The sequence below is a fragment of the Scyliorhinus torazame genome, chromosome 2 (assembly GCF_047496885.1).
Source record: "Scyliorhinus torazame isolate Kashiwa2021f chromosome 2, sScyTor2.1, whole genome shotgun sequence".
Taxonomy (NCBI): Eukaryota; Metazoa; Chordata; class Chondrichthyes; order Carcharhiniformes; family Scyliorhinidae; genus Scyliorhinus; species Scyliorhinus torazame.
In genome coordinates, this window is record NC_092708.1 from 267,189,296 (window position 1) to 267,210,807 (window position 21,512).

Sequence of the window (21,512 nt, forward strand, 5' to 3'; positions counted from 1 at the left end):
ATTTTTGGGTTATGGGGGCGAAACCCACGCAAACATGGGGAGAATGTGCAAACTCCACACGGACAGTGACCCAGAGCCGGGATCGAACCTGGGACCTTGTCGCCGTGAGGCTGCAGTGCTACCACTGTGTGACCGTGCTGCCCAAGGGTTTGAATTCATACTCACGCTCAGGCTAACTCACTCTCAGGATCTGAATTCACACACACGGTGAGTGTGAACTCCAGTCGATTTCGGCGGGAGAACAGCTGGTGAGTCAGTTTCAGCGGGAGCATTGCGGAAGTGGCTGCTGGGAGGTAAGTCTGTCCTTTAAAAGCACTTGTCTTTGCAGGGGCAGGCCAGTCGATTTCGGCGGGAGAACAGCTGGTGAGTCAGTTTCAGCGGGAGCAGTGCGGAAGTGGCTGCTGGGAGGTAAGTCTGTCCTTTAAAAGCACTTGTCTTTGCAGGGGCAGGCCAGTCGATTTCGGCGGGAGAACAGCTGGTGAGTCAGTTTCAGCGGGAGCATTGCGGAAGTGGCTGCTGGGAGGTAAGTCTGTCCTTTAAAAGCACTTGTCTTTGCAGGGGCAGGCCAGTCGATTTTGGCGGGAGGACAGCTGGTGAGTCAGTTTCAGCGGGAGTGGAGCTGGCTGGTTAGTCAATTTCAGCAGGAGCTGTTTTAGGCGGGAACAGGAAGTCGATCCGCGGACGTCTGGGAAGACCCTCACCAATAAATTCTGGTGGAGAGGAAAACCCGAGACACTACACGTGTAGTGTCTCCCACCCGCCCTCCTCCTCTAACCTAATAATAAAACCCATTGGTCTGAGGTAAGTACCATATTTTTATTATATTATTATTATTTTTTATAAAAATTTAATTTAGTTGTTAGCCAGATCTTGGTAGAAAGTTAGAGGAATGGCAGGGAAGGGAGTGCAATGTTCCTCCTGCAGGATGTTTGAGGTGAGGGATGCAGTTTGTGTCCCTGCTGATTTTACCTGCAGGAAGTGCTGCCATCTCCAGCTCCTCCAAGACCGAGTTAGGGAACTGGAGCTGGAGTTGGAAGAACTTCGGATCATTCGGGAGGCAGAAGGGGTCATAGATAGCAGCTTCAGGGAATTAGTTACACCAAAGATTGGAGATAGGTGGGTAACTGTAAGAGGGACTGGGAAAAAGCAGTCAGTGCAGGGATCCCCTGCGGTCGTTCCCCTGAGAAACAAGTATACCGCTTTGGATACTTGTGGGGGGGATGACTTACCAGGGGTAAGCCATGGGGTACGGGCCTCTGGCACGGAGTCTGTCCCTGTTGCTCAGAAGGGAAGGGGGGAGAGGAGCAGAGCATTAGTAATTGGGGACTCTATAGTCAGGGGCACAGATAGGAGATTTTGTGGGAGCGTGAGAGACTCACGTTTGGTATGTTGCCTCCCAGATGCAAGGGTACGTGATGTCTCGGATCGTGTTTTCCGGGTCCTTAGGGGGAGGGGGAGCAGCCCCAAGTCGTGGTCCACATTGGCACTAACGACATAGGTAGGAAAGGGGACAAGGATGTCAGGCAGGCTTTCAGGGAGCTAGGATGGAAGCTCAGAACTAGAACAAACAGAGTTGTTATCTCTGGGTTGTTGCCCGTGCCACGTGATAGTGAGATGAGGAATAGGGAGAGAGAGCATTTAAACACGTGGCTACAGGGATGGTGCAGGCGGGAGGGATTCAGATTTCTGGATAACTGGGGCTCTTTCTGGGGAAGGTGGGACCTCTACAGACAGGATGGTCTACATCTGAACCTGAGGGGCACAAATATCCTGGGGGGGAGATTTGTTAGTGCTCTTTGGGGGGGTTTAAACTAATGCAGCAGGGGCATGGGAACCTGGATTGTAGTTTTAGGGTAAGGGAGAATGAGAGTATAGAGGTCAGGAGCACAGATTTGACGTCGCAGGAGGGGGCCAGTGTTCAGGTAGGTGGTTTGAAGTGTGTCTACTTCAATGTCAGGAGTATACGAAACAAGGTAGGGGAACTGGCAGCATGGGTTGGTACCTGGGACTTCGATGTTGTGGCCATTTCGGAGACATGGATAGAGTAGGGACAGGAATGAATGTTGCAGGTTCCGGGGTTTAGGTGTTTTAGTAAGCTCAGAGAAGGAGGCAAAAGAGGGGGAGGTGTGGCGCTGCTAGTCAAGAGCAGTATTACGGTGGCGGAGAGGATGCTAGATGGGGACTCTTCTTCCGAGGTAGTATGGGCTGAAGTTAGAAACAGGAAAGGAGAGGTCACCCTGTTGGGAGTTTTTTATAGGCCTCCTAATAGTTCTAGGGATGTAGAGGAAAGGATGGCGAAGATGATTCTGGATAAGAGCGAAAGTAACAGGGTAGTTATTATGGGAGACTTTAACTTTCCAAATATTGACTGGAAAAGATATAGTTCGAGTACAATAGATGGGTCGTTTTTTATACAGTGTGTGCAGGAGGGTTTCCTGAAACAGGCCAACAAGAGGCGAGGCCACGTTGGATTTGGTTTTGGGTAATGAACCAGGCCAGGTGTTGGATTTGGAGGTAGGAGAGCACTTTGGGGACAGTGACCACAATTCAGTGACGTTTACGTTAATGATGGAAAGGGATAAGTATACACCGCAGGGCAAGAGTTATAGCTGGGGGAAGGGCAATTATGATGCCATTAGACGTGACTTGGGGGGGGGATAAGGTGGAGAAGTAGGCTGCAAGTGTTGGGCACACTGGATAAGTGGGGCTTGTTCAAGGATCAGCTACTGCGTGTTCTTGATAAGTATGTACCGGTCAGGCAGGGAGGAAGGCGTCGAGCGAGGGAACCGTGGTTTACCAAGGAAGTGGAATCTCTTGTTAAGAGGAAGAAGGAGGCCTATGTGAAGATGAGGTGTGAAGTTTCAGTTGGGGCGATGGATAGTTACAAGGTAGCGAGGAAGGATCTAAAGAGAGAGCTAAGACGAGCAAGGAGGGGACATGAGAAGTATTTGGCAGGAAGGATCAAGGAAAACCCAAAAGCTTTCTATAGGTATGTCAGGAATAAGCGAATGACTAGGGAAAGAGTAGGACCAGTCAAGGACAGGGATGGGAAATTGTGTGTGGAGTCTGAAGAGATAGGCGAGATACTAAATGAATATTTTTCGTCAGTATTCACTCAGGAAAAAGACGATGTGGAGGAGAATGCTGAGCCCCAGGATAATAGAATAGATGGCATTGAGGTACGTAGGGAAGAGGTGTTGGCAATTCTGGACAGGCTGAAGATAGATAAGTCCCCGGGACCTGATGGGATTTATTCTAGGATTCGCTGGGAGGCCAGGGAAGAGATTGCTGGACCTTTGGCTTTGATTTTTATGTCATCATTGGCTACAGGAATAGTGCCAGAGGACTGGAGGACAGCAAATGTGGTCCCTTTGTTCAAAAAGGGGAGCAGAGACAACCCCGGCAACTATAGACCGGTGAGCCTCACGTCTGTAGTGGGTAAAGTCTTGGAGGGGATTATAAGAGACAAGATTTATAATCATCTAGATAGGAATAATATGATCAGGGATAGTCAGCATGGCTTTGTGAAGGGTAGGTCATGCCTCACAAACCTTATTGAGTTCTTTGAGAAGGTGACTGAACAGGTAGATGAGGGTAGAGCAGTTGATGTGGTGTATATGGATTTCAGCAAAGCGTTTGATAAGGTTCCCCACGGTAGGCTATTGCAGAAAATACGGAGGCTGGGGATTGAGGGTGATTTAGAGATGTGGATCAGAAATTGGCTAGCTGAAAGAAGACAGAGGGTGGTGGTTGATGGGAAATGTTCAGAATGGAGTACAGTCACAAGTGGAGTACCACAAGGATCTGTTCTGGGGCCGTTGCTGTTTGTCATTTTTATCAATGACCTAGAGGAAGGCGCAGAAGGGTGGGTGAGTAAATTTGCAGACGATACTAAAGTCGGTGGTGTTGTCAATAGTGTGGAAGGATGTAGCAGGTTACAGAGGGATATAGATAAGCTGCAGAGCTGGGCTGAGAGGTGGCAAATGGAGTTTAATGTAGAGAAGTGTGAGGTGATTCACTTTGGAAGGAATAACAGGAATGCAGAATATTTGGCTAATGGTAAAGTTCTTGAAAGTGTGGATGAGCAGAGGGATCTAGGTGTCCATGTACATAGATCCCTGAAAGTTGCCACCCAGGTTGATAGGGTTGTGAAGAAGGCCTATGGAATGTTGGCCTTTATTGGTAGAGGGATTGAGTTCCGGAGTCGGGAGGTCATGTTGCAGCTGTACAGAACTCTGGTACGGCCGCATTTGGAGTATTGCGTACAGTTCTGGTCACCGCATTATAGGAAGGACGTGGAGGCTTTGGAGCGGGTGCAGAGGAGATTTACCAGGATGTTGCCTGGTATGGAGGGAAAATCTTATGAGGAAAGACTGATGGACTTGAGGTTGTTTTCGTTGGAGAGAAGAAGGTTAAGAGGAGGCTTAATAGAGGCATACAAAATGATCAGGGGGTTGGATAGGGTGGACAGTGAGAGCCTTCTCCCGCGGATGGAAATGGCTGGCACGAGGGGACATAATTTTAAACTGAGGGGTAATAGATATAGGACAGAGGTCAGAGGTAGGTTCTTTACGCAAAGAGTAGTGAGGCCGTGGAATGCCCTACCTGCTACAGTAGTGAACTCGCCAACATTGAGGGCATTTAAAAGTTTATTGGATAAACATATGGATGATAATGGCATAGTGTAGGTTAGATGGCTTTTGTTTCGGTGCAACATCGTGGGCCGAAGGGCCTGTACTGCGCTGTATTGTTCTATGTTCTATATGTACACCTTGGCGCACTCACTATCAGGTCTGAATTCACACGCACCCCAGCACACCCACTATCAGGGTCTGAATTCACACTTACACTCTGACACACTCGCTATCTGGGTCTGAGTTCACACTCACACCCAGCACACTTACTATCAGGGTCTGAATTCACACACACCCCGGCACACTCACTATCAGGGTCTGTATTCAACTCACATCCCAGCATACTCACTGTCAGGGTCTGTACACAGACTCTGAATTCACACTCACACCCTGGCACACTCACCATCAGGGTCTGAATTCACACTCACACCCTGGCACACTTGCAATCAGGATCTGAAATCGCCTCACATCCCGGCATACTCGCTATCAGGTTCTGAATTCACACACTCAGCCCAGCACACTCATTATCAGGGTCTGAATTCGCACTCACACCCAGGCACACTCGTTATCGGAGTCTGAATTCTTACCCACTATCAGGTTCTGAATTCATTCTCAAACCCCAGCACACTTACTATCAGGGTCTGAATTCACACTCACACCCTAGCACAGTCTCTATCAGTGACTGAACTCTCACTTCCTACTCCCCCATGGAAAAACACTTACACTCCCAGTCAGCCACATTCTCTATCAAGGGATTCTATCCAGTATGAATATATAAACTTATGTCTGCTGTGGATTCAAATATCTCACAGGAGTACTCGGAGTCTAATCCCTCAACCGATAGCCCCTCACCTCTGCTCGATTTCTGACAGCTTGTTGCAGTGTGTCCCACTGCTGGTTCAACCCATTTGCCTGATCCACAATCTCGGTCATGAAGCCGTGAGACTGTCTTCTCAGTGATTTCACCAGCTCGTGAAATGTGGACATTTTGTTCTGACCCAGGGTACTTAGTTCCTGCTCTAAGTTTTCAAACTTCTTCTGCAATAGCTGAGGACAAAGGAAACACAGCAATATCAGTGACTGCAAAGGCATGCGGTGGAGTTCTCTGTTCCCGAGACTAAGTGTTGACGCCGGGGCAGGAATCATGGAATTCCACAACAGCAAAACTGCACCTGGACTGATACAGCGACCATTAAGGGGCTCGCACTGGCACCATGTGGAACACAATCGATTCCAGTGGGAAACAGTACCAGATTTGCCAGGTTGACGATTTGACATTCAGGAAGCTGACAAGCTGTAGCCACATATACACACACTTCACTTTCTACACACGCCAACCCAGCCAACAAGATGGCAGCAAGGAGAGCGGACCAGAGATTTGCTGACCTTGAGCTTGAGACCCACCTGGACGCCATGGAGGAGAGATGGGCCAGCCTGTACCCTGACCCGGGGAGGAGGCTGCCAGCAGCTGCCATTTACTGTGCCTGGGCGCAGGTGACAGGCAATAAGCACCATGGGGAACCATCCGGACCGGCCAGCTGTGCCGTACAAACTGCACGACCTTCTCAGGGCGGCCAGGGTGAGTAGGCTGCACTGTGCCTCTGGATCCAACCCCCGTCCCACACACCCGTAACCCTATCCATCCCCCACCTGGAGATGGATAGTGTCCCTACTCCCTCCTCTCAGCCCCAGTGACCGGCCCCCTCCTCTCAGCCTCAGTGACTGGCCCCCTCCTCTCAGCCCGAGTGTCTGGCCCCCTCCTCCCAGCCCCAGTATCTGGCCCCCACCTCTCAGCCCCAGTGTACTCCCCACCCCCATCTCTCAGCCCCAGTGTCCCCCGCTCTCCTCTCATCCCCAGTGTACCCCCCTCCCCCCATCTCTCAGCCCCAGTGTCCCCCGCTCTCCTCTCATCCCCAGTGTACCCCCCTCCCCCCATCTCTCAGCCCCAGTGTCCCCCCCTCTCCTCTCATCCCCAGTGTACCCCCCTCCCCCCATCTCTTGGCCCCAGTGTCCCCCGTTCTCCTCTCATCCCCAGTGTACCCCCCTCCCCCCATCTCTCAGCCCCAGTGTCCCCCGCTCTCCTCTCATCCCCAGTGTACCCCCCTCCCCCCATCTCTCAGCCCCAGTGTCCCCCCCTCTCCTCTCAGCCCCAATGTCCGGCCCCCTCCTCTCAGCCCCAGTGTGCTCCCTCCTCTCAGCCCCAGTGTGCTCCCTCCTCTCAGCCCCAGTGTGCTCCCTCCTCTCAGCCCCAGTGTCCGGATCCCTCCTCTCAGCCCCAGTGTCCGGCCCCCTCCTCTCAGCCCCAGTGTCCGGCCCCCTCCTCTCAGCCCCAGTGTCCGGCCCCCTCCTCTCAGCCCCAGTGTCCGGCCCCCTCCTCTCAGCCCCAGTGTCCGGCCCCCTCCGCTCAGCCCCAGTGTCCGGCCCCCTCCTCTCAGCCCCAGTGTCCCCCCCTTCTCCTCTCAGCCCCAATGTCCGGCCCCCTCCTTTCAGCCCCAATGTCCGGCCCCCTCCTCTCAGCCCCAGTGTCTGGCCCCCTCCTCTCAGCCGCAGTGTCTGGCCCCCTCCTCTCAGCCGCAGTGTCTGGCCCCCTCCACTCAGCCCCAGTGACTCCCCCCCCTCCTCTCTGCCCCAGTGACCGGCCCCCTCCTTTCAGCCCCAGTGTCCGGCCCCCTCCTCCCAGCCCCAGTGGACCCCCCCTCTCCTCTCAGCCCCAGTGCCCCCCCCTCCTCTCAGCCCCAGTGACCGGCCCCCTCCTCTCAGCCCCAGTGTACCCCCCTCCTCTCAGCCCCAGTGACCACCCCTCCTCTCAGTCCCAGTGACCGGCACCCTCCTCTCAGCCCCAGTGACCGGCCCCCTCCTCTCAGCCCCAGTGACCGGCCCCCTCCTCTCAGCCCCAGTGTCTGGCCCCCTCCTCTCAGCCCCAGTGTACCCCCCCTCCTCTCAGCCCCAGTGTGCTCCCTCCTCTCAGCCCCAGTGTCTGGCCCCCTCCTCTCAGCCCCAGTGTCTGGCCCCCTCCTCTCAGCCCCAGTGTCCAGCCCCCTCCTCTCAGCCCCAACGTCCGGCCCCCTCCTCTCAGCCCCAATGTCCGGCCCCCTCCTCTCAGCCCCAGTGTTTGTACACCCCATTTTAGATCCTATAACCTAGCATTTATTCACCTTTACATCAGTACTGTCCACTCTAACTCCATTTCCCTACTTTTGCGGGTATACTTTTACATTATCTTTCCAAATCCCTTATCCAATAATCCTTCTCCTATTCCCTCTGTGTGGGTTCCAGTCCATGTCTCAATGACCTCAAGTGGAAAATCATTTCCTGTTCTTATAACTCTCTCTCTGAGAAAGCATTTCTCCCAACTCCCCCTTCGATCTCTTTGAGCTTGTCCATGGTCTAAGCCTCATGACACCTGTCCCTCCGAGGCAGAACCCATTTCTGCAACAGTGCATTGGGGGACTGTTGATTGTGTATAATCTACACGGACTGGAAGAATAATTCTACGCATGATAATATTATATATGATGGTTAACGCATCTTCAATAAGAACTATTATAAATGTCAATCATTTTGTGGTCGCATGTGTCTGCAGTTCTGTCATCAGGGCTGAACAGGATTAGAAATCACTCCAACGTTTACCTCCACATCTTCCAGGTCTTGGCCATAATCCTGGGAATCTGCCAGGCGCTGCTTACTGGATAGCCATGTGGTCACTTCCTGTACCTCTCGTTCAAACTGATAGAGTTGGCATTGGTCCACCAGTTTCCTCTGTAGGCTCTCTGCTAACCTCAGGAGCGCTTCATACTCGGTCTCCACGTCCTGGAGCCGCTTCAGAATTGTATGCCTGCAAGGTGATTGGAAATACCAGAAATCTGGTAAATAACACCCAACATTCACCCTACCGGATTCAATCAACCAACATTCATCGTAAGAACATGGAAGTGAAAATGAAAATCGGCATCGTCTTCGAGGACAATAGGCTGCTCTCCCTTTTTGAGAGAGCTGGCTGGGCTGATGGTGAAATACATAATATATATAAGAACTAGGAGCAGGAGTAGGCCATCTGGCCCCTCGAGCCTGCTCCACCATTCAATGAGATCATGGCTGATCTTTTGTGGACTCAGCTCCACTTTCCGGCCCGAACACCATAACCCTTAATACCTTTATTCTTCAAAAAACTATCTATCTTTATCTTAAAAACATTTAATGAAGGAGCCTCAACTGCTTCACTGGGCAAGGAATTCCATAGATTCACAACCCTTTGGGTGAAGAAGTTCACGAGGGTCACGCCACCTCAGGTAAGGGGCAAAGTTGAGAAGGCAGGGCCTTCATGGATAACCTCAGCCGGTATGGGAATTAAACCCATGCTATTGGTGTCCCTCCACATCACAAACCAGCCGTCCAGAAAACTGAGCTAAACCAGCTCTCATATAAGAACATAACAACCTAAGAAATAAGAGCAGGAAAAGACCAAATAGCCCATCAAGCCTGTTTCACCATTCAATATGATTCTGACTGATCTCCAGCTTCAACCTCACTCTCCCACCCACTCCTTGGGCATCATTTTGGCTACGTGGTAGATCCTGGGTGATACTTCCGCAGGCTTTGTGACAGCTACGACACCTCACAGGATCGAGCCAGTTCCCATGAGGCGTCGGGATGAGGAAGCTGCGCTAATGTAAGCCTCAAACCTACTTACCCGGGACCTATCAGAGGCTGCAGCTGGGCGCCATTCAGTATTGTTCCACACAAAGGGGGACCAGGCGGAATGGCACCTAGGGGTCTCCCAGGTGATTGGAGACTCTTGCGTGGTCAGTGATGGTGCAGGGTGGTCCCGTGGTCATCCTCCTGGATCGTGCCCAGGTGACACAGCTGAGCCGGAAGAAGCACTGCCAGGGTGCCAGTGTGCCCAAGGTGGCACTGCCCAGGGTCAGGGTCCGAGGGGGCCTTGCCCATTAAAGGAGAGTGAAGGGGGGATATGAAGGATGGAGGGGCGCAGGGCAAGTAAGTAGGGGCCTCGAGGAGGTTGGGGGTGGGTGACGGCTGGAGGTTCTGGAAGGGAGTGTGGGGGTGCCTGAAGAGGGGGGCCCCAGGAACCTCATAGCAAGGTGTCCTCACTTGGGGGAGTGTGGGGTAATGCCCATATGTGTGGGGGTGACATTGCCCATGGGCGGGGGGACCCACAAGCTCACTTAGAGATTGGGAGACCCTTTAAAAATGGCAGCCTGATCTCAGAGTTCAGCTTCTAAAGTAGTGAAAAAAATTGTTTGCGTGGCTAAACCGGTGAGAAACTGTCCACGGCCCCAAAAAGCGACTAAATGTCAGTAGATAGCGGGGGGAACTTATTGGGAAACTCCCAGCAAATGACACTTAGAAACTTTTACATTAAATCGTGCCCTTATATACTTTCATTCCCTGAGAGACCAATAATCTGTCTGGATCAGCCTTAAATTTATTTAATGATTCACAACCCTTTGAATGAAGTAATTATTCCTCTCCTCAGTCCTAAATAATCAACCCCTTATTCTGAGGCTGTGCTCCTGTGTTCTAGATTCCCCACCAGGTGAAACAACCATGGTGTCTACCCTAACAAGCCGCCTTAGAATCTTGCTCATACACCCTAAATGGCAAAACTCTTAGGAATATAGAAAGTCGGTAAAGCCGCACTTGGAGTATTGTGCACAATTCTGGTCGCACACTACCAGAAGGATGTGGAGGCTTTGGAGAGGGTGCAGAGGAGATTTACCAGGATGTTGCCTGGTCTGGAGGGTGTTAGCTATGTGGAGAGGCTGAATAGACTCGGACTGTTTTCATTAGAAAGACGGAGGTTGAGGGGTGAGCTGATAGAGGTCTACAAGGTTATGAGGGGTTTGGATAGAGTGAATGGGCAGACACTCTTTCCCAGAGTGGAGGGGTTAGTCACCAAGGGGCATAGGTTTAAGGTCCACGGGACAAAGCTTAGAGATGTGCGAGGCAGGTTTTTTACGCAGAGGGTGGTGAGTGCCTGGAACGTGTTGCCAGGGGAGGTTGTGGAAGCAGATACATTAACACTGTTCAAAAGGCATCTTGACAAACACATGGATAGGATGAGTATAGAGGGATACCGCACAAGGAAGTGCTGAGGGTTTTGGCAAAGGTTGGTATCATGACTGGTACAGGCCTGGAGGGCCGAAGGGCCTGTTCCTGTGCTGTATTTTTCTTTATTACCAATAAACTTCAGGTTATGTAAATTTGCACTCCTCTTGAAACGCTCAAACCAGCCTGAACTTACTTTAAAAGATTCATTTAAAGCAGTTTCACCTTTCTTCAATTTTGAATTCTCAAAGAGTCTCCTCATTTTCTCCTGAATTGCAGCTGTGCTTGAAGAAATTTGCCGTTGGGACTAATCTTCAATCCAAACACTGAGGAAGTGCTCCATTTTCTCCATCACATTACTCCCCAGCTGTTGTAACCTCCTGGCAGTTAAAGGAGTCACACTTCTATCTCCAAATCCTTCCTTAAATGCATAGGCCAAAACTGTACACAGTACTCCAGGTGTGATCTCACCAAAGCTCTGTTCAATTCGAGCAGGACTTCTTTATTCCCCCACTCTAGCCCCTTTGCAATAAATGCTAACATGCCATTTGCCTTTCTTTAAAAAAAATAAAATTTTAGAGTACCCAATTATTTTTTTTTCCATTTAAGGGGCAATTTAGCGTGGCCAATCCACCTAACCTGCACATCTTTGGGTTGTGGGGGTGAAACCCACGCAGACATGGGGAGAATGTGCAAACTCCACACGGACAGTGACCCAGGGCCGGGATTCAAACCTGGGTCCTCAGCGCCGCAGTCCCAGTGCTAACCACTGCGCCACATGCCGCCCTGCCATTTGCCTTTTTAAAAAAAATATATGTTTATTAAGAATTTTTCAACAAAATTTTCAACCATACAAATCCCCCCCCCCGTAACACAAAAGAAAAGAAAAGTCGCACAGCAAGACATAAACATATCAATTCAACATAATACAGAACTTTGTACATTGGATTCCTCCCGCACATATCGACTTTCCCAAACGTTTATGTATTTTCTTGCTCAAGTGCCCCTAGGAAAACCCCCTTCCCCGTCCACCCTTCTTCCCCCCCCCCCTGAAAGAAATAACACCCTCCCGTCCCTTCCCCCCCACTGGGTTGCTGCTGCTGCTGACCGAACTTCATCTAACGCTCCACGAGATAGTCTAGGAACGGTTGCCATCGCCTGGAGAACCCCTGCGCAGACCCTCTCAAGGCAAACTTTATTCTCTCCAACTTGATAAACCCTGCCATGTCATTTATCCAGGCTTCCACACTAGGGGGCTTCGCATCTTTCCACATTAACAAGATCCTCTGCCAGGCTACCAGAGACGCAAAGGCCAGAATGCCGGCCTCTTTCGCCTCCTGCACTCCCGGCTCGTCCGCGACTCCAAATCGTACTAGCCCCCAACTTGGCTTGACCTGGACTTTCACCACCTTAGATATAGTTCTCGCAACACCCCTCCAGAACCCATCCAGTGCCGGGCACGACCAGAACATATGGGCATGGTTCGACGGGCTTCCTGAGCTGTCCTCTACCCCAAAGAACTTACTCAGCCTCGCCCCCATCATGTGCGCTCTATGAACCACCTTAAATTGTATCAGGCTAAGCCTGGCACACGAAGAAGAGGAATTAACCCTACTTAGGGCATCAGCCCATAGCCCCTCCTCAATCTCCTCCCCCAGCTCCTCCTCCCATTTACTCTTCAGCTCCTCTACCAACGCCTCCCCCTCTTCTTTCATCTCCTGGTATATCGCCGACACCTTGCCCTCTCCGACCCATACACCCGAGATCACCCTGTCTTGAATCCCGTGCCGGGAGCAACGGGAATTCCCTCACCTGTCGCCTCACAAACGCCCTCACTTGCATGTACCTAAAAGCGTTTCCCGGGGGTAGCCCAAACTTCTCCCCCAGCGCCTCTAGGCTCGCAAACGTCCCGTCAATGAACAGGTCCCCCATTCTTCTAATCCCTGCCCGATGCCAGCTCTGAAAACCTCCGTCCATCCTCCCTGGGACAAACCGATGGTTACCCCTGATCGGGGACCACACCGAGGCTCCCATCGCACCCCTGTGCCGTCTCCACTGGACCCAGATCTTTAGCGTTGCCGCCACCACCGGACTCGTGGTGTACCTTGTCGGCGAGAGCGGCAGCGGTGCCGTCACCAGTGCCCCCAGGCTCGTTCCTTTGCAGGACGCCTTCTCCAACCTCTTCCATGCCGCCCCCTCTCCCTCCATCACCCACTTACGGATCATCGCCACATTGGCTGCCCAGTAGTAGCCACCCTCCTCTATCCCTACTATGCTCCAGAAACCCCCTCCTTACCCTCGGGGTCTTATTCGCCCACACAAAACCCATAATGCTCATGCCTACCCTCTTAAAAAAAGGCCTTGGTGATCACGATTGGAAGGCACTGGAACACAAAAAGAAACCTCGGGAGGACCACCATTTTAATCGACTGCACTCTGCCCTCTAGCGAGAGTGGCAACATGTCCCATCGTTTGAAGTCCTCCTCCATCTGCTCCACCAGACTCGGCAAATTAAGTTTATGCAGGGCCCCCCAGCTCCTAGCCCCCAGTACCGAAAGCTCCTTTCCGCCCTCCTCAACGGTAGATCGTCTATCCCTCTTTCCTGGTCCCCTGGCTGCACCACAAAGAGCTCACTTTTCCCTACATTGAGCTTATAGCCCGAAAAGTCCCCAAACTCCCTTAGAGTCTGCATGACCTCCACCATCCCCTCCACTGGGTCCACCACATACATCTGCGTACAGCGACACTCGATGCTCCTCTCCCCCTCGGACCACCCCCCTCCATTTCCTGGACTCCCTTAATGCCATGGCCAAAGGTTCAATTGCTAATGCAAACAACAGGGGGGCCAGGGGGCACCCCTGCCTCGTCCCTCGATACAGCTGAAAATACTCCGACCTCCGCCGATTCGTGACCACACTCGCCACCGGGGCTCTATATAGGAGCTTAACCCAGCTAATAAACCCTCCCCCGAACCCAAACCTCCGCAACACTTCCCAGAGATACTCCCACTCTACTCGGTCAAATGCCTTCTCCGCATCCATAGCCGCCACTATCTCCGCCTCTCCCTCCACCGATGGCATCATTATCACGTTAAGGAGCCTCCGCACATTGGTGTTTAGCTGCCTACCCTTTACAAATCCCGTCTGGTCCTCGTGAATCACCCCCGGGACACAGTCCTCAATCCTCGTAGCCAGCACTTTTACCAGCAACTTAGCATCCACGTTGAGGAACGAGATCGGCCTGTATGACCCACATTGCAGTGGGTCCTTATCCCGCTTCAGGATCAAAGAGATCATCGCCTCAGACATTGTTGGGGGCAGGGTCCCCCCTCCCTCGCCTCATTGAAAGTCCTCACCAGCAACGGGGCTAGCAGGTCTACGTACTTCCTATAGAACTCAGCCGGGAACCCATCCAGTCCCGGGGCCTTCCCTGTCTGCATGCGCCCCAGTCCTTTAACCAGCTCCTCCAATCCAATTGGCGCCCCCAAACCAGCCACCTCCTGCTCCCTCCACCCTCGGGAACCTCAGTTGGTCCAAGAATCGTCGCATCCCCTCTTCCCCCTCTGGGGGCTGGGATCTGTACAGCTGCTCATAGAAGGCCTTGAATGTCTCATTTACTTTCACCGCACTCCGCACTGTAGTTCCCCTTCCATCCTTGACTCCACCTATCTCCCTCGCTGCCATCCTCTTACGGAGCTGGTGTGCGCATCCAGCCCCGAATGGAATACCTGTCCTACCCATCCCTTTCTTAACCTGACCTGGTCTGCCACCTTCAAATGTGTCTCCTGAAGCATGACCACGTCTGCCTTCAGTCCCTTTAAGTGTGCGAACACTCGGGCCCTCTTAACCGGCCCATTTAGGCCCCTCACATTCCACGTTATTAGCCGGATTGGGGGGCTCCCCCCCCCCCACTCCCCCCTTGCCCGACTAGCCATCTCCTGTTTTAGGCCAGTCCCATGCCCGCGCCTCCCGCACCCTCCAGCCCCCCAGACGGGGAACCCCCGCCCCGACCACCTCTGCCGTTTTCAATTCCCCCTCGGCCAATGCATCAGCAACCCTATTTCCCCCCCCCTCCCCCCCTCTAGATCCAGATCTAGCTCTTTTGCTCCCCCCATAATACTTCCATAAGTCAGCTGACTCCTGCTGACCCTGGCTTCCCCCACCTTCCCATTGAACTCCCCCCTCCCATTGACCCCCCCCAGTGTGGAAATCCCCCCTCCTCCTTGCGCTCCTCCATCCCTCCCCCCCTCTGCCCTTACCTAACGCGGGAAAAAGACCGCGCTTTCCTGAGCCAGCCCCGCCCCCTATGGCGCAGCTCCTGTTGCGGCCTTATCCCAATTCCCCCATGCCCGGGTCTCACCGCCCTCCAGCACCGGCGCCCACATTCCCCACGATCTCCCCATCAAATCTCTTCTCCCATCCCCATCCATCGTCCCACCCGCGAAACATTCTTTACACATATTTACAACCCTGCATACAATCAACATCTCCCCCACAACCACAGACCCTCAGTTTGAGTCTAATTTTTCCGTTTGGATAAAGGTCCAAGCCTCTTCTGGCGTTTCAAAATATTGGTGTCGATCCTGAAATGTGACCCACAGTCGCGCTGGCTGCAGCATTCCGAATCTCACCCTCTTCCTATGCAGCACCGCCTTGGCTCGATTGAAACCAGCTCTCCACTTTGCCACCTCCGCGCGCCAGTCCTGGTATACTCAGATCACCGCATTCTCCCATCTACTGCTCCGCTCTTTCTTGGCCCATCTCAGGACACACTCTCTGTCTGCGAAACGATGGAACCTCACCACTGTCGCCCTTGGCGGCTCGCCGGCCTTGGGTCTCCTCGCCAGGACCCGGTGAGCCCCTTCTAGCTCCAGGGGGCTCGGAGAGGCCTCCGCACCCATCAGCGACTGGAGCATCGTGCTCACATACGCCACGGCATCGGCCCCCTTCAGGGAGATCCAGAATCCGGAGATTCTTACTCCTCCACCTGTTCTCCAGGTTCTCGAATCTTTCGGCCCACCTCTTGTGCAGCGCCTCGTGCGCCTCCATCTTCACCACCAGGCCCAAGATCTCGTCCTCGTTGGTTTTGTCCCTCACCTCTCGGAGCTCTACCTCCTGGGCCTTCTGGATCTCCTTCAGCCCCTCGATCGCCATCAGCATTGGCGCCAGCACCTCCTTTTTAAGCTCCTCCACGCAGCGCCTGAGAAACTCCTGCTGATCCGGCCCCCATGCTGCTCGATCTCCGCCCTCCGCCATCTTGTTTTTCCCCCCTCGTTTCTGCCGCTGCTCCAAAGCCACTTTTTCCCCTGTTCCACTTCTGGTCTCCTCCATACACGACGGAAGGGGGACCTTGCTCTCACCTTCCCACACGGGAATCGGTCAAAAAATTTCCGTTGGGGCTCCTCTGGAGAGCCCAAAAGTCCGTTCTAGCGGGAGCTGCCGAAATGTGCGGCTTAGCTCCGCATCGCCGCAACAGTAAGTCTCCCATTTGCCTTTCTAATTGCTCACTGTACCTGCATGCTAACTTTCTGTGTTCCTTGTATCAGTACACCCAAGTCCTCTGAACTTCAACATTTACAAGTTTCCTGCCTTTTGGAAAATATTCAGCTTTTCTATTCTTCCCACCATGCTGATGATACAAAGCTAGGTGGGAATGTAAACTGAGGAGGTCATTACTCTCCCTCTCTTCACTTAACTCATAGGATTATATAGAATATGACAGAAACAGGCCATTTAACCCAACCAGTTCAAGTCAGTGTTAATGATCCACTCCTCCCATTATTTCTAAATTCACTATTGTAATCATCTATTTCCTTTTCCCTCTTATGCTTGTTTAGTTTCCCTTAAATGCATCTATACTATTAGCTTCAAACCACTCCATATGGTAGCGAGCTCCACATTCTCACCACCCTCTGGGTGAGGAGTTTTCTCTGAATTCCCTATTGGATTTCTTGGTGACTATCTTAAATTGATGGCCTCGAGTTATGTTATTCCCCACAATTGGAAACGTCTATCTCTGGATCCACTCAATCAAAACCTTGCATAATTTTAAATATCTCTATTAGGTAACTCTTGAGCCTTCTCTTTCGAAGACAGAAGAGATCCAGACTGCTATTAATATGGATTGTAACTAGCTGAGATCCCAACATTCCACTAGTTACAGTCTACCTATACCAGGTAAGTGTCGGTAATGTTCATAGCACAGGACAGGTGGGCAGCATGTAGCATAGTGGTTAGCACCATGGCTTCACAGCGCCAGGGTCCCAGGTTCGATTCCCGGCTTGGGTCACTGTCTGTGCGGAGTCTGCACGTTCTCCCTGTGTCTGTGTGGGTTTCCTCCGGGTGCTCCGGTTTCCTCCCACATGTCCCGAAAGACATTCTATTAAGTAATTTGGACATTCTGAATTCTCCCTCTGTGTACCCAAACAGGCGCCGGAATGTGTTGACTAGGGGCTTTTCATTGCAGTGTTAATGTAAGCCTACTTGTGACAATAGAGATTATTATATTCTAAAAACTATCAATACTTACGTGATCACTGTCACACTCGAATCTGAATCAGTCTTTACCATCAATCTAATGTTGGGTTCCTCCAGCACAGAACAGAAATACTACCCTGCATATGTTTAAAAGTGTCCTTATTACTGTTGCTTAATTTTTAAAGTGGTCTTTTTTGCTGAACAAGAGAATTCAGATGGTTGACCCCCCCTGTCCAGAAATTATCCCTTCTCCAGAACAGAAGAACTATTTTAGTCTCGGGAATACTGTTATTCCTGAGGGGTTTCTAATGGAGCACCTAGGACTATACAGACCAATTTCAAAAAGAGCTACAGGAATTCCATTTGCATTTGATAAGCCAACCTTGCTGGTGGAGTCCACGGATCTGTTGCACCAATCGGTTCCCGAACACAAGATCCTCAACGCGAATAGCACCCCTTTCAATCCATAATACAACATCAATCCCGAAAACAAAGCTTAATTCTAGACAATGGATAACTATCCTTTTTTGAAGTCACTATGGAAAAGGAAGATCTCAGACATAAGCCTTTTGAGCAGTTTAATATTAATGAGCTGTGCAGCCATCCAGCCGGCAGGCCACACAGAAGCAATACTGTCCAGGCTGGACTACTGACCCATGTCACCTGACTAGTCTGGAAGATTTTGTATCATCGCCTATAAGACTGGCGTCATCCCTGCTTCATCTTGTGGTATCAATTCCACCTGAAAATGCGCATCTTACAACAGTGATCTGCAGTCAACTGACCAGTGAATACCTTCGTGAAAGATTTACTCATTGGACTCTGACTTTGGGACTCTGGAACTCATGTGAATCAACATTCAGTTTTTTCTGTGGTCCTTGTAGTATAAAAGCTCCCTTCCTCCCTTTACTGTGTGAATGTGGAATGGGAAGCTGCGGACACTTGTTTTCGGGGTATGTGGTAAACCACTGTGTTCCTATATTAAGGGTTGTACGGTACAACCTGTACTACAGGTTCACATGGGCCCCTGCATGCTAGCTCCGCCCAGGAGCTGGGTTATAAATATGCGTGGCCTTCAGCTAGCAGCCATTTCATCAGCTGCTGTAGGAGGCCACACTTCAGATACTAATAAAGCCTAATTTTGAATTCAACTTAGTCTCCAGCCAAATTGATCCTGCCTCACTTAGTTGTGCAAGCATTCTGCTGGCCTTCTCCCCATGCTCGTATATTGCGCCCTTTGCCCTTCTGAGCTGCTCTACGGCCTTCCCTGTAGACAACACCCCAAACTCGGTCTGCAGCCTCTGTCGTTTCCTACGTAACTCTGGCCTCGGGGACCCCGCGTAGCTCCTGTCCATCCGTAAAATTTCCTTAACCAGTCGGTCCGTTTCTGCCCTGTCTGTCCTGTCCCTATGGGCTCGGATTGAAATCAGCTCCCCTCTCACCACTGCCTTGAGCGCCTCCCAGAGCACCGCTGCTGAGACTTCTCCAGTATCATTTACCTGCAGGTAATTATGCATGCATTTCCTCAGCCTCTCACACACCACCTCGTCCACCAGAAGCCCAACTTCCAGCCTCCATTGTGAGCACTGAAAGCTATCTTTGCAAATCTGCAGATCAACCCAGTTTGCTTCATGAACCCTCAGTTCCTTTGCCATCGCTGGCACGCTACCCGTTTCTGAACACGACCGGTCCAGGCCAGGATCAAGAACTGTGTTAAAGTCCCCACCCATGATCAGTTTGCGTGAGTCCAAGTCAGGGAACTTCCCCAGCAACTTAACAAAATCTACATCATCCCAATTAGGGGTATATACGTTGACCAGGACTACTCCCACCCCCTCGAGCTTACCCCTAACCATAACAAATCTGCCACCCCCATCCGCAACTGTGCCCTCCACCTCAAATTGGACCTGCTTGTTGATCAAGATCGCAACCCCCCTGGTCTTAGTGTCGAGCCCCGAATGGAAGACCTGACTAATCCAGCCCTTCCTTAATCAGACCTAGTCAGCCACTTTCAGATGAGTCTCCTGTAACTTGACTATGTCCGCCTTCAAAACCCGTAAATGCGTGAACACACTGGCCCGTTTAGCCCTCTAACATTCCAGGTGATCAGCCTGGTCGGGGGGCACCTCGCCACCCCTCCTTTACCGATCAGCCATCTCCTTTCTTTGGCCAGCCCCCAAGCCATGTGTCTGTTGTATTCCACTGTAAGATCTTGTGGAGAATTCTTGGGATGTACCTGTCAGGGTGGCTCATGCTGGAAAGATTGTTCCCTGTTTCCCTCAGTTTCAGCATCCTGGGCTTGTAACTGAGCAGATCCAAATCAACGTTGTCCAGCATCCGGAGCAGCATCTGTGTGGATTCCTCGTCCTTTCCGTAGTCGGAGCTCTCCAGCTGTGGTCTTCTCTCCTCCATCCATAACTCAGCTTCCAACAGCTGCCAGTGAGCAGAGATCAACAGTGAGAGTAGAACATTTACCCATTCAGACCATCTCACACACACAGGCCAGGTACATTCACTGCAAAAACCAGGCTGCAGTCTCACTGACCCGTCTTGCCATTATGGTGGCTTTCGCCTGATCACCAATTTCCCCACCTCCTGTAACCTTTGCAGATAATAGAAGCACTTAGTTGCCACATGAGTTTATCACTATCTGGGTCACAGTGGCTTGTGCACAGCTGGTGATGAGAATAGCAGGAACAGACAACAGAGTGAGCTGGTGAAAGGAGCAACGCAGGAGGCCAATTCTCTGTCAGAGAGATAGGGTGGGTGCCAGAGTTACAGGCGGGAGTGGAGGGGCAGATGTTTCAGCCTTCGCCTCGTTGATTGCTCTCAGGCAGGTCCTGTTAGGGTGGAGTCAACTTCTCCCCCCAGTGCCTTGGCGTGGCTGAGGGACCTGTTGGAGTTTCTGTCCTTAGAAAAGGTGACATTTGCCCTAAGAGGGGTGGATGAGGGGTTCCACCAGAGATGGGGGTTGTTCATTTTACATTTTGGAGATCTGGTTGCTGCCGAAGGGTGGGGGGAGCGCATTGGGAATTGTTGGTGTAAAAATGTTGAATACAAATATTTTTTTAAAAAGAGATAGAGTGAGTAAAGGAATACAGAAAGCCAGATTGGAGGATGAACTGATTGGATCTGCGTCATACAGTCACATGCACTGAGCTAACCAGTGCATTGTTTGGTGATGAGAGAACCGCTAATGTCTGATTCTCACAGTCACAAACATATATACTAACATATAAATACTAATGTAGAAAAATGTGAAGTTCTGCACTTTGGTAGGAAGAATAAAGGAGCTGAATATTATTTAAATGGAGAAAGACTGCAGAAAGCTGCAGCACAGAGGGATTTGTGCATAATTCACAAAAAGCTAGCATGCAAGTTTAGCAGGTAATAGGGAAGGCAAATGGAATGTGGGCCTTTATTTCAAAGGGAATGGAGTATGAAAATAGGAAAGTCTTGTTGAAACTATACAAGGCACTAGTTATACCACACCTGGAATACTGTGAACAGTTTTGGTCCCCTTGTCTAAGGAAAGATATACTGGCATTGGAGGCAGCCCAGACAAGGTTCACTAGGTTGATTCCGGGCATGGAGGGATTTTCTTATGAGGCGAGGTTGAGTAGACTGGGCCTGTACTCACTGGAGTTTAGGTGAATGAGGCGACCTTATTGAGACGTATAGGATTCTCAGGGGGCTTGACAGGGTAGATGCTGAGAGGATGTTTCCTCTTGTAGAGAGTTTAAGACCAGAAGGCATAATCTCAGAGTAAGGGGTCGTGCATTTAAGACAGAGATGAGGAGGAATTTCTTCTCTCAGAGGGTGGTGAATCTGTGGAATTCTTTACCGCTGAGAGCTGAAGAGGCTGGGTCGTTAAGTATGTTCTAGGCTGAGATAGACAGATTTTTAATCAGAAGGGAATCAAGGGTTATGGGGATAAGGCAGGAAAGTGGAGTTAAGGATCATCATATCCGATCAGTCATGATCTCGTTGAATGGGGGAGAAGACTTGATGGGTCGAATGGCCTACGTCTGCTCCTGCAATTTATGGTCGTTAGTCATTGGATGATCCCGAGGAGAAGCGGAATTTCTCAGTGATATAATCAAGCACCTACCTCAGAGAAAAAGAGTTGAGCTGCATGCTCCTCTCTTAGCAACTTGCTCCTCTTCTCTGCCTCCTCTTTCAATGTCTCCACTGCATCCTTCAGCTCCCACAGCCGCTTTGCAATCTCCCGGGAAGCAAAGTGCCCACCCTTAACAAGATTCTGTCCCGTCTCCATTTCAGCTCTTATCAGCGAATCATGGTTGCTGATCTCATTCTCCAAAGCCTGCACAGAGAA

The 21,512-nt window shown here is 51.2% G+C and overlaps 1 protein-coding gene across 1 annotated transcript in view; it reads right to left on the minus strand.

The window, feature by feature from the left end:
- Positions 1-21,512, minus strand: part of sptbn5 (spectrin, beta, non-erythrocytic 5) — a 400,397-nt gene that overhangs the window by 95,483 nt on the left and 283,402 nt on the right. Inside the window, exons 54-57 of the mRNA XM_072486950.1 lie at positions 21,288-21,500; positions 19,413-19,609; positions 8,265-8,469; positions 5,487-5,681 (exon numbers count right to left, since the gene is read on the minus strand). Coding sequence (XP_072343051.1) covers positions 5,487-5,681; positions 8,265-8,469; positions 19,413-19,609; positions 21,288-21,500 — 810 coding nt within the window. The remainder of the gene's footprint in view (positions 1-5,486; positions 5,682-8,264; positions 8,470-19,412; positions 19,610-21,287; positions 21,501-21,512) is intronic.